General features: G+C 34.9%; 2 protein-coding genes across 3 annotated transcripts in view; both read right to left on the reverse strand.

Annotated features, from left to right (window-relative positions):
• Window positions 1-588, reverse strand: part of LOC108749280 (nuclear transcription factor Y subunit gamma-like) — a 2,490-nt gene extending 1,902 nt beyond the window's left edge. Inside the window, exon 1 of the mRNA XM_018487861.1 lies at window positions 496-588. Within this exon, the coding sequence (XP_018343363.1) occupies window positions 496-518 (23 nt within the window). The 5' untranslated portion in view covers window positions 519-588. The remainder of the gene's footprint in view (window positions 1-495) is intronic.
• Window positions 589-792: 204 nt separating this feature from the next.
• Window positions 793-2,924, reverse strand: LOC108749281 (intraflagellar transport protein 52 homolog). 2 transcript variants are annotated; one of them, XM_018487863.1, is made up of 6 exons: window positions 2,479-2,924; window positions 2,168-2,385; window positions 1,960-2,068; window positions 1,620-1,830; window positions 1,236-1,484; window positions 793-1,143 (listed from the first exon to the last, which is right to left on the reverse strand). In XM_018487863.1, the coding sequence occupies exons 1-6, from the start codon at window positions 2,610-2,612 to the stop codon at window positions 874-876; spliced, it is 1,191 nt and encodes a 396-aa protein (XP_018343365.1). In that variant the 5' UTR covers window positions 2,613-2,924; the 3' UTR covers window positions 793-873. The 2 variants fall into 2 exon arrangements, with proteins under 2 accessions (XP_018343365.1, XP_018343364.1); XM_018487862.1 differs by having other exon boundaries at window positions 1,620-1,902.
• Between the last annotated feature and the right edge of the window lie 11,769 nt (window positions 2,925-14,693).

The following is a 14,693-nucleotide window of genomic DNA, read 5'->3' on the forward strand; positions in this document are numbered from 1 at the left end:
AAATATTAATCAAATAATATTACTAAAGCTAAAAGCTTTATAAAGCCCAATAAAGTTTTCGTAGAATATAAAGGACACTCAAACATAAAATCTTAACTCAAAATAATATTCATACATATTAAATATTTTTCCAATAAAATAAACGACTTATTCCTATTAGTCTACGATATAAAAAATTCTCACTGCAATAAGTATGCAAAAAATACAGTAAACTGTATTATGAAATACTTTAATAAATCATTAAAAAAATAAAAGAATAGATCTATTCGCACTGCATGAAATTCCAAAATATGTTGTATTTAAAATGAAATAAATACATATTTTGTCTTAAAAAAAGAGAAAGCGAAAATGTGCCAAAAGTGCAAGCAATGCGAACAAATCTATTTATTCCGTAGATGCGGAAAATCCTATCTTTTACAGACATTATTTACAATTTTAGTGTATCGAGTATACAATAATGTATAACCTAAAAACCATAGAAGTTTGTTTACTTACGTATTTACGAAAAACACAGACATTTTCGTAATGATTTATTAATTGCATAAAAGTCAGAGATCTTTTTAAAAATACGAACACTATTTTATTATTGTAGACTAAGCAGCCATTTTTAAATTATAATTTTTTGTGAAAATATTTTTTAAGTGATAGAAGCAATGATTACAACTGGTTGTGTTTCTATCATACCGCTGTCTCTCGATGTTAGAACATAACTAAAATCCTGAAGGTCTGCATTACCGATAGATGTTAAATTGTGAAAAGGGAAATTAAAATAAATAAGCGCAATGTGTTTTCTTCATTTATTAAACTTTAATCAATTAATATGATACAATCAGCTACTCTTACGATAAATTATATTTTTTTAGTAAACAAATTTCAATCATGAATTGTCTTATAACTGCAGATTTTTTGAAAAACAAAATTTAATACTTCTTTAGCAGTGTGTGTGTCAGAATTGTTTATCCTTATTATACTGCCAAATTCCCTGATATAGTGATCTAATTCTTTATCATTTGATAGCTCTTTCGTTGCCATGTATTTATTAGTAATTTGTGATAATTTTAATAAATCAGAACTGAAAGCTTCATCTAGGTCGAACAGTTCTAAAGCAGGTGGCGGTAATTCTTGAAAGCTCGGAGGAAATACCTGTAGAATTATTCAAGTTTATATAAAGTGCATAATCATAAAAGAGAATATAAATTCATGAAATAGATACAGAAATTAGATATTATGCTCACTGAAGCTTGCGTGGGAGGTAGAGGTGCTTCAAAATGAGGTGGAATCAAAGTAAGTGGTTCATGTTTTACTCCTAAAGCCTCATATGCTTTTATGCAGGCTGGTACCATATTTAAATTTATAGAATAAAAATGATTTTTAAATAATTTAGTATATTCACGAGGTATGTCAATATTATCTAAATCTGATGTGCAAACTTTTGGATTGTCAGCCTGTTGTGTTATATCTGGTACAAAGTTGTATTCCCAAAACTGTACATAAAGATATAGTTTGTCAATTCTTTTTGTAGAGAAAATTTGATTAAGAAATCTTAATATTTGTGCTATATTTATTTATATTATTTATACATAATGTAAAAAGTATACTATCTATAATAAATAACTTACTTCTATATCATCTGTATGAAGATCTTCCTTTTCTGTGACAGTTATTTCAAAAAAGTCAAAAATCATTTCCCGTAATGCATCATTATTCTCTTTTTCTATGTAAGTATCTGTCAACATTCTAGATGAACCTAATACAATGAGTTTGCCATTACTGTTTTTTACACAATGATATGCACAAATTGGTCTATTCATTGGAATAGCGATTGACCCACTGGATAAAGCAACAACAGATGGTTGCACCACGTTTAATGTTGCACCATAAGGATATAAAAATTTCATATCACTAAAATAATTATTTATTAATAATTGAAATTATCACAAGAGAAATATTTTATCTTACATATACTCGTTATGATTCTTCAGAAATATAGATTTATTTGATAAGCCTTGGGAGATTAGAGATTCTTTAGGATGCATTGTTTGATTATAACTCATACGGGCTACACTATCTGCAAATATAAATATTAAAATATGAATTATTTATTTATTTATTTATTTAGAGAGAGAGAGAGAGAGAGAGAATTATTTTATCTTTATATTTTATATACCATTATTCACCATTATACCAAATTCTTCCAGCAAAAAATTAATGTTTGTATTGGATTTATTTTCACCACCCTCTCCAAGCGTGACAAGAATATTGCCACCAGAATTTAAAAAAGTTCTGATGGAATTCATTTCAAGTTCAGTAAATTTACTTAATGGTCCTGGTAAAACAAGAATTTTGGCGTTTGCCAATGATTCTTGCGATATTACCTCATTGTTCCTGAAATATTCACTGGACTTAAGTTTTTCAACTCAATAAGAATATTATTTAATAAATAATGTTGATGATTATCCAGTACAAATTTTAACTTACTCGATAAATTTCCACTTTCCTTTCAATTTTCGTTGAAGTACTTTAAATTCTTCGTTTAATTTTCTTTCATTTTTTGATATATCAAAAATAATAATGTTTTCATTACTATCATTTCCATTAAAGACTGCGCTCATTCTGGATTATTATTGTTGTAAATTGGTTTGAGCGATTCTTTATGTACAATTCGACATCACGTTAATCGATATAATTGGTCAAACGTGACCGAATGTCAACGTCAAAATATTTCATTGGGTCGTTGCTATGACAACTACATTGAAAGGTGCAATTTCACGCAGTGAAATGGATAATGGTGAAAGGGATAACATGGGTAGCTTTTCAGCAGAGGCACAAATCGACAAGAGTCATTCCGTCTTTGTTTCTTAAGGCTTAAACACAATAGCACAGGGAACAGGGAATAACGAGCTGTCCAGAGCTAGGATATCATATCAAACTTAAGGTTCGATTACATGGAGCGCGGTATGCGGTACGCGGTTTCTTAGTTGCTTAGACTACGTTCCAAAACTTCCTTTCCGAGGAAGATTTTACTCTATATGCTATAGTATACGTCACGTGTACTATATATTTCAAGTAAATTTTTCTCAGAGAGGAAGTTTTCGAATGTAGCCTTAATTAATTAGTTACTGTACTGCGTACTGCACTCCATGTAATCGCACCCTTATACATCAGAGCTCTGATTGGATAGCTCGTCATTCCCTATTGCCTATGCCTATTGCTTGTGCCTATTGTGTTTAAGCCTTTACTGATTATTGAACAAGGGCAGAATGATTCTTGTGTCAATTTCTGTCTTTTGCTGGAAAGTTCCCATGTGTACTGTGCAGCAGGGTTGCACAGTAGTCTAATTTCCATCGAGGGTTCAAACCGGATCAGAATGTAAGAACCAATCAACTACAGTCGAGTATTCCTCTGTACAGTCGAACAAGGGTGTAGAGATACATTCACACTCTTTTAGGTATACTTTATGCTCTACTCTCTGTTACACATACTTCGCGATCAGATAGCGCGCTCTCACAATACTATACTCAATTGCCTATCTAGATACACTCTCATATTATTATTCTTTCTCGAACCGTTCTAGTAACGACATCGTTATATTATATTGTCGCGATATTATATTGTATGTGCTATCAAATAAACTTTATTGTGAAATCGTGTACAATCATTAAACTACATTCATTATATGTAGCCATCCGCTACAAGGGGAATGCTCGACTGCAGTTGGTTCTTAGGATAAAATCACACGGTGCGAAAAACGACTGCGGAATAGAGAATGCGTCATAAAAGCAATCACTCAGCGCTATTCTATATTTGATGCTGCGGAATAGCGAGTGGGTTTTTGTAATTTGTTCTTGTAATAAACTGTTGTATTTCGAGAGGTTAAAATAATTTGATGCTGATTGATATAATGGAATTGCGTAATGTTGAGACGAATGAAGCAAAATGACAAAATCTGAGTGCATAAATATAGATACCAAGAAAAAAAACACAATGATGCATTATGTGCGATTTCAGTGTGCCCTTTTCCATCATGCCAGTTTTGTGTGCTATGTTTACACAATGCAGAAAAATGATGGTAAATGCATCTAAGCAGTTCAAAAAATTGTTATGAAATTGTAAAACATTAAATACTACAACAGTAATAATTGTTTTTACAATTTAAAAAATTATATTTCATTTTAATAAGCAAATTATTAACATGAAATTAATAGTTTTTAAATTATATTCATGCTGGATACATCTTTGACGCATCATGTGAACATAGCACACAAAACTTGCGCAATGGAAAAGTGCAGAATAGCGCTGATTGATTGCTTCAACGTATTCTGTATTCCGCAGTCCTATTTCGTGTAATTTCACCCTTAGGCTGGGTTTTTATTTGACGCTACAAGGCTCATTTTCAGCGTCAAAACAGGTCATGTGATCAAACTTGACGCTTGATATTCGTCAATTTTGATCCCAGCCTTACATTCTGATCCGATTTAAATCCTTGGTGGAAACTAGTGTGCCTATATCATACATACTTGACATTAAGATGCTAACTGTTAAAAAAAATTACCCCCTAAATGCTATTTGAAATACCGCTAAAAAACTGTTATATATTTATATATGTTTGTAATCACTTTTACGCACGCATTTATATAAGATGAGTACTAGAAAAAAATGGCACATATATATATATATATATATATATATACTACTGTGATCAAAAAGTAAGGTGAATTTTTAATTTAAACTTCCCGCGCTAATCGATTCGAGCAAACTTTTATTTTTATGTTGGTACTACTGTTAGTGACATCTGTGGCAAATTTCATGTCAATGTCATCATTAGTCATATAGTTACGCTTGTGTTTTCTAAACGACTAAAAGTTTTGGCGATTTTTACAATGTCTGATTTTGCTGAGCAAAGAAGTGCCATTAAATTTTGTTTGCGGAATGAAATTTCGGCTACGGGAACGTTCAGAATGTTGCAAAGGGCCTTCGGAGAATCGACTATGTAGCAGAAAAATGTTTATAAGTGGTACAAAGACTTCAAAGAAGGCAGAGAACGTACTGATGACTTGGAACGCCCCGGACGACTATCAACGTCAATTGATGAGCAACACGTGAAGAAAATCAAGGAATTGTCAACAAGAAATATTATTTGAGTGTTATGCGTCGTTTGCGTGAAGCTATTCGCAAGAAGAGGCCGGATTTATGGAAAGACAATTCCTGGTTTTTGCATCACGATAATGCGCCGTCTCACACGGCATTGATTCTTCGTGAGTTTTTCGCCAAAAATTCCACTCATATCGTTCCGCAACCGCCTTATTCACCTGACTTAGCTCCGTGTGACTTTTGGCTATTTCCCAAACTCAAAAGACCGCTCCGGGGACACCGCTTTGAATCTATTGAAGAGATTCAACGTGAATCGCTGCGCGCTTTGAAGGCTATACCGGGAAACGACTTTTTGGCATGCTTCGAGGCATGGAAAAAACGTTGGCATAAGTGCATTGTATCGGAGGGGGATTACTTTGAAGGGGATCAAATTGATTTGGATGAATAAATAAAGATTTTTTATTTTATAACAAAATTCACCTTACTTTTTGATCACAGTAGTATATATATATATATAGTAGAGAGAGAGAGAGAGAGAGAGAGAGAGAAACTCATGTAACCCTAAAGCACTTTCATGATTGGTCGATTCCAATTAAATATTATTGATATGAGGTTTCTTTATGGCTGAACTTTTGCACCAGTTCATCTTTCTTCCTTTTCCCTCCAAGAAGAAAGAAAAGGAAGAAGGATAAATTGGTGCAAAAGTTTAACAAACAAAAAACAGGCTAGTCTAAGCTGCTGCGACAGTATAAAGATATACTATAGTAGGGACAAGATTCCGTTTTCCATTCAGCCGTGCATGATTGCTTGTACATCATTAGCAATCATATTTTTGGTGGCATCAATCCTGATCAAAGCAGAGAATCCAGTTTCTTCGTTATTGCAATCGTGTCATAATATATCGCTGCGCTTGTTTAGCGACGAGACACTATCATGTCTCCTGAATAGTTGATTACAGGCAATTAATTTTATGAAGCAAAGTGACTGTGCGTGGATGTATCTGACTGATCACTGATTTGTGGAAGATTCTGAAAAGTAAAAATTTTTTATCTCCTTTTTTGTTGAGTATAGGCGGTTCCTAATATTATTGATACGGTATTTGGTCACCAAAGACATGGCGGACTCTGAAAATTCGTCTAAAAAGATTAAAGATGCCGATGCTGCTTATCCCTATTTAAAGTCACTAGATTAATAAAGTATCGCGATGAGAAAATTTATTGAGTTGTGTTCCGATAGCTGTCGAAAATTTTCTTTTTAGTTATAAGTTGGTAACTAACACAGCTGTGTTCCGTAAGAGATCAGCTGACATCGTAGTTTGCATTTGTTTTATCGGCTTGTCTAATTTGTTATTTAAAAAATGGATTTATTTGTATTTCATGAATTACTTTCAAGTTCAAATGAAAGTGTGACACTTCGTGCTCTCATGTCAACATCTCTGCTCGCCGCTCTGATCTGATTTCGCTTTCTTGTTCAACTTCTGTATTCTCTCTTGTGAGAAGTGCTGCCTTATATCATTAGTGTACTTTACGAGTATATTGTAGTCATTGGTGCTTATTGCAACATCTTAGTTTTTATCTTCTAACTTTTTAATTTTTTACTTTTAACGTTTTCGGGAATGCTGGTCGGCGAGCAGAATGTATTTCTGTGAGTGAGTGATGCGATCTTTCTGTATTTTCATTACCTTAGTGCGTTTGTATTGCATTAATTGTGCGTTTTTCTTTACATTCTTGTAATATTTTATCAGTGCGTAATAATTTATTTAATCACTAATCAATAATTTATTTAGTCATAATTTTATGTTCAATTCTAGCCATTTGTTATTGAATGTGCTCGTTGGTGAGTCAAGGACTTGCCCAAATGACTTATGAGAATGTTCTCCTCGATTGTGTGGACTGTATTAATGAATTGCTTTGCAAAGAAAGAGATCCTTTATTACAAAAGAGCTTACAAGCGTTGCTGAATCTTACACACACGATGCACTCGCTCGCGCCATACATGCCACACCGCCAACTATCAACTTCTTTCAGTTGTTACCGACACCTTGGTGCCACGGCAACACCAACGAACTAAAAACTATTACCAGCTACCTGCACCAAGTGGGCCCATCAATTCTATGCCTATCAAGTTACTTGAGGGCCGGAATTGCGCAATCATTTGTTTCTCGTTGCAAACTAGATAAGTACTCCATCGACCATCGTCTGCAAAAATACTGGCGTACTCTCTCTATCATTTGCCACCTAGATAATCGATTAACCTTCTTCATTATGTCCACCTCGAGATAAGAGGTTAAAGTGCTATCTATAAGGAAGTGACCTGGGGACAAACAACTAAGATCATTAGGATCCGAAGTTAACGCAGTTAGTGGCCGGAAATTAAGAATAGCTTCTATTTGTAGCAGCCTCCTCAAAAGTCATTGCCGCTTCTAAAGCTACTGTAAAAATGATTCTTAAAACTTTTCACCGTCGCTTTTCATAAGCCACCGAAATGAGGCGATCGGGCAAGAATGAAGTGCCATTTAATTTCTTCAGCTGCTTCATGATCTACAATTTGAGCCCTTGATTGCTCCTAATTAAAAATATTTTTAACCTTTTCCAGCTCGCGGTTTGTTCCGACAAAATTTGTGCCATTGGAATACATGCTACATGGCCTTCCTGTACGGTTTGTAAAACGCTTGAAAGCGCTGAGAAAAGCACCTGTGGACATGTTTGAAATTACTTCAAGATGTACAGCTTTAACTGTCATGCATATAAATATCGCGACAAGCCTTAATTCGTTTGGCTTCTCGACCCTTACGATCACGTATGTAGATAGGACCGCAAAAGTTTACCCATATTTGCAAATAGCTTCGAGGGGTTTAACTCTAACACTTGATAATTCTCCCATTATTTGTTCAGATACACGCGTTCTCGCTTTAAAACATTTAACGCATTCGCGAATCAACTTTTTGGTAATGCCGCGGCCAATATAGCTGACGAACCGCCGATAAAGTAGCATCAGCACTCGCGTGACAATTTCTGTTCGTTTGATATAATTAGATTAGTGAGCTTGGAATGATGCGGTAGAACTAACGGGTGCTTAATTTCGTACGACAATCCCGAATGCTTCAACCTACCTCCGACCCGCAGTAAACCCTCGCTATCTAACAACGGATTGAGATGTCTTAACTACTACCGCTAGATATTGTTTTGTTCGCACGCAACGCGCATATCTCAGAGCTGAAAGCGGCTTGTTGCTCGATCCGAACTACGCATTTTGTGGCATGCTCCAGCTCGTCTACCGTCAGCGATTGAGCAGAGTTCACTCCACCCTTTTTTCTGCAGAGTTGCATAAATCTGACACAAGTGGCTACAACTCGAATGAGCCTCCGCAGGGTGGAAAATTTCTCCACCAGCTCAAGTCCTGGCTGATTGACTATTGTCACCATCACTTGTTCGCATAACTGATCCACTTAAATCTCCTTGTTGATTTCTACCTCCACTCGGTAGTCGATTTGTGTTTGCTCCTCCATCCATGCAGGACCATTCCACCATAATCGTGAGTCACGCAGTTCTCTTAGAGCAGAACCCCGAGATGCTAGGTCAGTCGGATTCTCTCTTGTGCCCACGTGGTCCCAATCCTCAACTGCAGTCAGCTCTTGGATCTCGCCTACTCTATGAGTACGACGAGTACTGGTAGCTTCTTGTTAACTGCTTTGATCCAGTGCAAAATGATGGAAGCATCTGTCCAATAATATACTCTGTCTATTTTGATGCTCCACGATGCTTTGATCTTGGCTATTAGTTGAGCCAATAATTGTGCTCCGCATAATTCCAACCTGGGAATCGATATCGCCTTAATTGGAGCCACCTTAATTTTAGCGCATAATAAATGAACTTGTGCTCCGCTGTAACGACTGACGCTTCGTACGTATGCACTGTAGGTTTTCACTGGCATCGCAGAAGCTGTGAAGTCGTTGAATCTCGCTATCTAAAGGATTCTTAGTAACGCATCGCGGCACGTAGAATCCGTCTGCGTACTGTAAGTCTTGCACAAAGCTTAACCATTTGGTAAGTATATCTGTTGGTAAAGTTTCATCCCAACTTAACTGAACTTCCACAGTTCCTGCATCAATATTTTGGCTCGCAATACTACCAGTGACAATAACCCGAGTCCAAAATTTGTTATATTAGACAATATCGATCTCTTTGTGGCAGATGCTGATGCTGATATCTCAACGGAGTATTGAAATACATCCTTTATTTGGTTCCATCTGACACCCAAGTTTTGGTAGCGCCATTCTTATCTAGTTCCAGAACAGCGTTATCGGTTGCTTGCCTCGGAATCTTTTAGCAGATCTGAATGATTTGCTGTTCATTTTTTCAGAATAAATCCTTTGAAGCAATGCTGCAACTTCATCGCAAATAGTTAAAACTTCTTCTATAGAATTTTCATCTGTTAATAGATCATCCATGTAGAAATCTCTTCTTGCTATCATTGACCCTTTGGGAAATTGAGTCTCCTCCAACTCAGCCAATCGATAAATCACTTTGGTAGCCAAAAAGGACGCTGGCGCTGTTCCACAAGTCAAGGTTAATAACTCGTATGAACGTTTGTATGCCCGAATCAAATGATTCTCGTTCTACATTATGATTAAATGCCCGTAGCTCGAGCCAAACTATATTCTTCTGAAGATTGAAGTGACAAATTTGGGTATCTTTTAAAAAATCCTAACAACTAGTCTTTACTTGCTATTTTTTTCTCAACCCACGCAGGACACTTAATTTCATTAGCAACAGCAGTTTCGAATGCTAATTTACGGCAATCTTTTGTTGTCAATCCATAGAACATTTTGCAGCACATTTTTAAATAATCAGCAATTGAATTTTAATGAACATCAGTAAAAACTTTTTGATGACTGTAGTTTGATGTAAGTTCAAATTCCATACCTTTATAATTTTAATCTTGCGTCTCAGAGTTTCTCTTTTAACACCGCATCAATTAGCTACTTTTCTAATGCTACCTCTTTTAGCAACCAAATCAATTGCTTTTTTCATATCGGTTTCCTCATATGTATCCTTAGATCTTCTTTTATATTTCCTAACCATTTTTATCGTTTTCTGAAAGAATGTAAAAGAATTTGTATTGCTTAATTTCATCACGAAAACTTAACCTGATCTAACCTGTCCAGATAAATTTGAATAGTCTATACATAACCATATGTATAAAGAGATTTATCTAATAACATTTTTATCATAAAGAGATTTATCTAATTATATTTTTATCATAAAGACACGCGTAAAATACAATTACATAATTTTTTGTGCATATACAGTTCTGAGGTTACGCAAATTGTTCTAAACTCCTGTTAGTATATGACCCATGGTGCCCCGATATGTCTAATATAAAAGATGGTGAAATATAACCTCGAAGTAAACAATAAATGATTACCTGCACTGCAGAGAAAATGCAGAAAGATGTGTAGAATCACATATGTAACTCGTAATAACTATATCATACTTTATAGAAGCAACATATAAGAAATTGTGAAAGGTAAAATAATTACTTTCGCACCATGAGATTCTTTAACGGCATGTACGGAAAGATAACGGAAGTGGATCACTGTCATCTAAATACATAGTATGGATAACTAAATAACAATCATATGATACCAATTGCACCAACCTAAACATTCTAGATTTCTCTAAACAGTTAATGACCCATGGTACCCCATGACCCATGGAGCTCCAGTCTCCCTTACAGGGAAGCGCATTTAAAACAGGTCACCTCAATAACTCGCTTGTTTTTAACAATAGAAGAAAAAGTGTCAAAAGTTGCTTGGTTGAGGGGCACATAATATGATGTCAATAATTGTTTTGTAGGTGGAGATGTAAAGAATAGGCAAAGGTCAAATCTGTTTTTTTAAATGGAATGATATGTTTTTTATTTACATTTTGATAGAGCATTTTAAGATGAATGACCTATAATTGAAGGTCATTCAAGGTTATGCAAGGTTAATAAATGAATTTCATTCGGAACTCAAGATCTTCTTAAGATTTCTTGTACGTGACAAGCGAATTAGTTGAGCTGTGCATGACTACACAAAAAAAAGAATTAATTAAAATATGTGATCTCAATCATGTGGTATCAATCATGAAACCCTAGGATGAAACCCTATAATGATCTCTAGGATGGAAAGTGAAAAGCGAAAAATTTCTCCATTAATTTCAATGGTAAAAATTTTCACTTCTCACTTTTCATCCTAGGGATAAAATTTCATGATTAATACCCTTTTATATACTATAATCTTGATATATGTAACAAAACATCTTACAACCTTTACTGGAAAAATTATACATATGTTTATTGAACTGTGTTCGGAAATTTACTCATGCATTTATGTATTATTTATTCTTGTTTAACATTCGATGAACAACAAGGATAAAATGATACATAAATGCATTCGAGTGAAGAAAACCTGGATGTCGCGCGTATCGTGTGTCGCGCATCGCGCTGATGTGCAAAAGCTATTATACTTCCTTTACACTCCAATTAACGCTTTATTGATTACATTCGCTTTACGTTTTATTTTCATCAGGTCCAATAATCCATTCTTATTTCAAGACTGTCAAAGACCCTAAAAAGAGAGACTCTCCAACTCATTACATGACTGTGAGTGATTTTGATTGGTTAGAGTATGGATCGCACAATTGTGTTTCATGAAGATTCGGAATTCTGGCCTTTCTCATGGAAATTTGGAATTATTGTATCATCTTAATATGGTAAGTAAAAGAGTGAGTGACTGAGTGATTGAGTGAGTGAGCAAGTGAGTGAGTGAGTGAGTGAGAGAGAGAGAGAGAGAGAGAGAGAGAGAGAAAGAGAATCTTGCATTCCTTTTAATTTGAGACATTTCTTTTCCAAAAATGTACTAATGTGTGTGCGCGTATTATTGTGTGGAACCATAAAGTTGATCGTAGCAATCATCTCGCATAAGCGCCTACGTCAGACGGTGAATTGCATCGTCCCTGCCTCTTGTATTTGACATGATTCGCTAACTATTTCTCTTAATAATTCAAAAACTAAGCATTGGACAAAATTTTCAAGAAGGAAAAATCGTCTCAGAATTAATTCGAGTATATGACATTTTAAAGACAGAAGTTTGTTTTGAATCACCCTGTAAGGACACATTTTATTAATATTATTCATATTTATAATTCTAACTTTTGCATAGCGTATGCATAATGAAAATTATCCAATCGCATTTTTCTTATAAAGATACGTAAAATGTAATTAAATAATTTTCTTTATGCATGTGTTTATGCGGCTATGCAAATTGTGTGAATATATCCTAAGGTCTGTTCTACAATAGAGTCGTAAGAAATTAACCAATCATAGTTGATTATTCTTCTCACACTTAATTGTGATTGACAATTTTTTACGACTTACGACTTACGATCCTATTGTAAAACAGGCTAATATCTGTAATGATTTATTGTAGAAGATCCATAATTGGCCCACAATAAATCATTAGTCATAAATCAGAAGTCGAGCTAAAAAATTGACCAATCACAGTCGTCAATTTTTAGCTTCTTAGATTGAATAATCTAAAAGAATACTAATAACAGCGAGCGCTCACTCAACTGTTGTGTCTACTGAAATGCAGTTATTGTAGACTACACGGGGTTGATTTTTTTATGTTACAGTTACGTTAATCGCATTTTCTCTTGGTTGCACTATCACCCACTAGTGCAACACTCAGACAGTGTACCGTGTTTTCATGGCTGCGGTGTAGTGTAAATTTTATGCATGAAATGTGAGTTTGTTACACCGTCTCAAAGAGACAGTATAAAAGCTGCCACACACAAAATTCTATAACAGTAAGACGTAAATTTAAGCCGATGAGCTAATTAGGATACTGCTTTAGATTACGTAGTCTAACGGACATGGAAATAACAGTAAACCTCGTAATAAGGTGAATTTCTACTGATTGAAATTTCTACATAACGTTACGTGCGAATAATTTGTATATAGATATTGAGCACGAACTAGAAGTTGAGGGTATATTTATAGTGTAGTTCGAATCTATGCCTATTCGTTTTTTATTAATAATAACGAATTTATTAATAATAACAAATTTTTATGCATTTTAAATTCATAGAACATATGTTTCTTATTATTAGGTCATCCTCAGTGTATATATGTAGAGAAATTTAACAAAATTAATAAAACGGTTAGATACAATTTCTACAGATTATAGTTACGCAAAGTGTAGGTAGTATTCCTTCATATTTATCTTCTATCGTAATAATACAATGTTTTCAGTCTTGTAATATTCTCAATTATATCACAAATGGTTTTTCGGCGTTTGAGGTTATCAAAATAGATCCACTTTTTATCGCCAGTCACAATTCGGTGCAAAAATCTCTTTCTTTGTTGCTTAGCAAGCAGAATTTCACAGATGGTTTTTCGCCTTTCAATGTCTCTTGGCTCATATGGGACCCATTTTCCTTTCTTGCAGACCTTTCCCAAGACTTTCAAACAATAATTTCGAAAATAACAGATTGAACACAATTTAATGCTTCTGCAAGTTGTTTTTGCGTTTGACATGGGTCTTCATCACCAATGCTTGCAATTCTTTGTCTTCAAATGCTCTTGGCCGTCTAGAACGCTCTTTGTCTTCCACATCAAAATCATCACTTTTTAAACGTCGAAACCTTCTTTGCATGTTTTATCGGAAAGAGCACTATCACCATAAACTTCTACAAGCATCCGATGAGCTTCAGCTGCAATTTTCTTCTATTTGAAGCAAAAGATTAACACTTCGCGCAAATGACGCTTATTTGGCTCAAATGTCGACATTTTCGATGCAGTAAAAAGTAATGTTATTGATGCAAACGTATATTTTTATATACTAAATTTTATTGACAGATGATAAAACTGAAAAATTAAGCTTGGTTTAGACATTAGAGTTATCAACAGTTTTAGTTAGAGCTACTCGCCGCTAAATGGACGGAACTTTCCGATTGACCTAATATTATTAGGAGTATAAATAAATTTCCGCCGTTTTTTAATAAAAAATTGGGCATTTATTGTGAAAGAACGGTACCTAATATTTTATTCGAAGTATTGTCCATCGCTAGCCACTACTTTTTCCCATCTTTCTGGCAGCATACGGATACCGCGTCGGAAAAACGCTTCATCTTTTGAAGCTATCCACGAATCGACCCAATTTTTCTATCTTCATATCTTCATATGATGTGAAGTGTTGCTCAAACAGGCCAAGCGCCATCGATCGAAACAGATAGTAATCAGAAGGAGCAATGTCTGGTGAATGTGGGGTAAAACTTCCCAATTGAGTGTTTCCAAGTAGGTTTTGACCGGCGCCGCAACATGTGGACGAGCATTATCATGCAGAAGAATAAGTGTGTTGTGTCTGGAGTAGTAGTGGGCGCGTTTTTCCTTGAGTGCTCGGCTCAATCTCATCAATTGTGTTCTGTAGAGAATAATGGTTTCGTTCGGTTTGAGCAACTCATAATAAACAACACCTAGCTGATCCCACCAATGGCCAGGTGGTCCCTATGATTTCTTCTTCTTTGAGTTATCGTAGTGGATCCATTTTTCATCAC

This window comes from Trachymyrmex septentrionalis, unplaced genomic scaffold (genome assembly GCF_001594115.1).
Source record: "Trachymyrmex septentrionalis isolate Tsep2-gDNA-1 unplaced genomic scaffold, Tsep1.0 scaffold289, whole genome shotgun sequence".
NCBI lineage: Eukaryota > Metazoa > Arthropoda > Insecta > Hymenoptera > Formicidae > Trachymyrmex > Trachymyrmex septentrionalis.

Coding starts and splice junctions, on each gene's coding strand:
- LOC108749281 (XM_018487862.1), bottom strand. CDS start 2,612: ATGAGCGCAGTCTTTAATGGAAATGATAGTAATGAAAACATTATTATT. Junction 2,386..2,478: donor GGAAAGTGGAAATTTATCGA/GTAAGTTAAAAT, acceptor TGAATATTTCAG/GAACAATGAGGTAATATCGC. Junction 1,144..1,235: donor TACCTCCCACGCAAGCTTCA/GTGAGCATAATA, acceptor ATAATTCTACAG/GTATTTCCTCCGAGCTTTCA.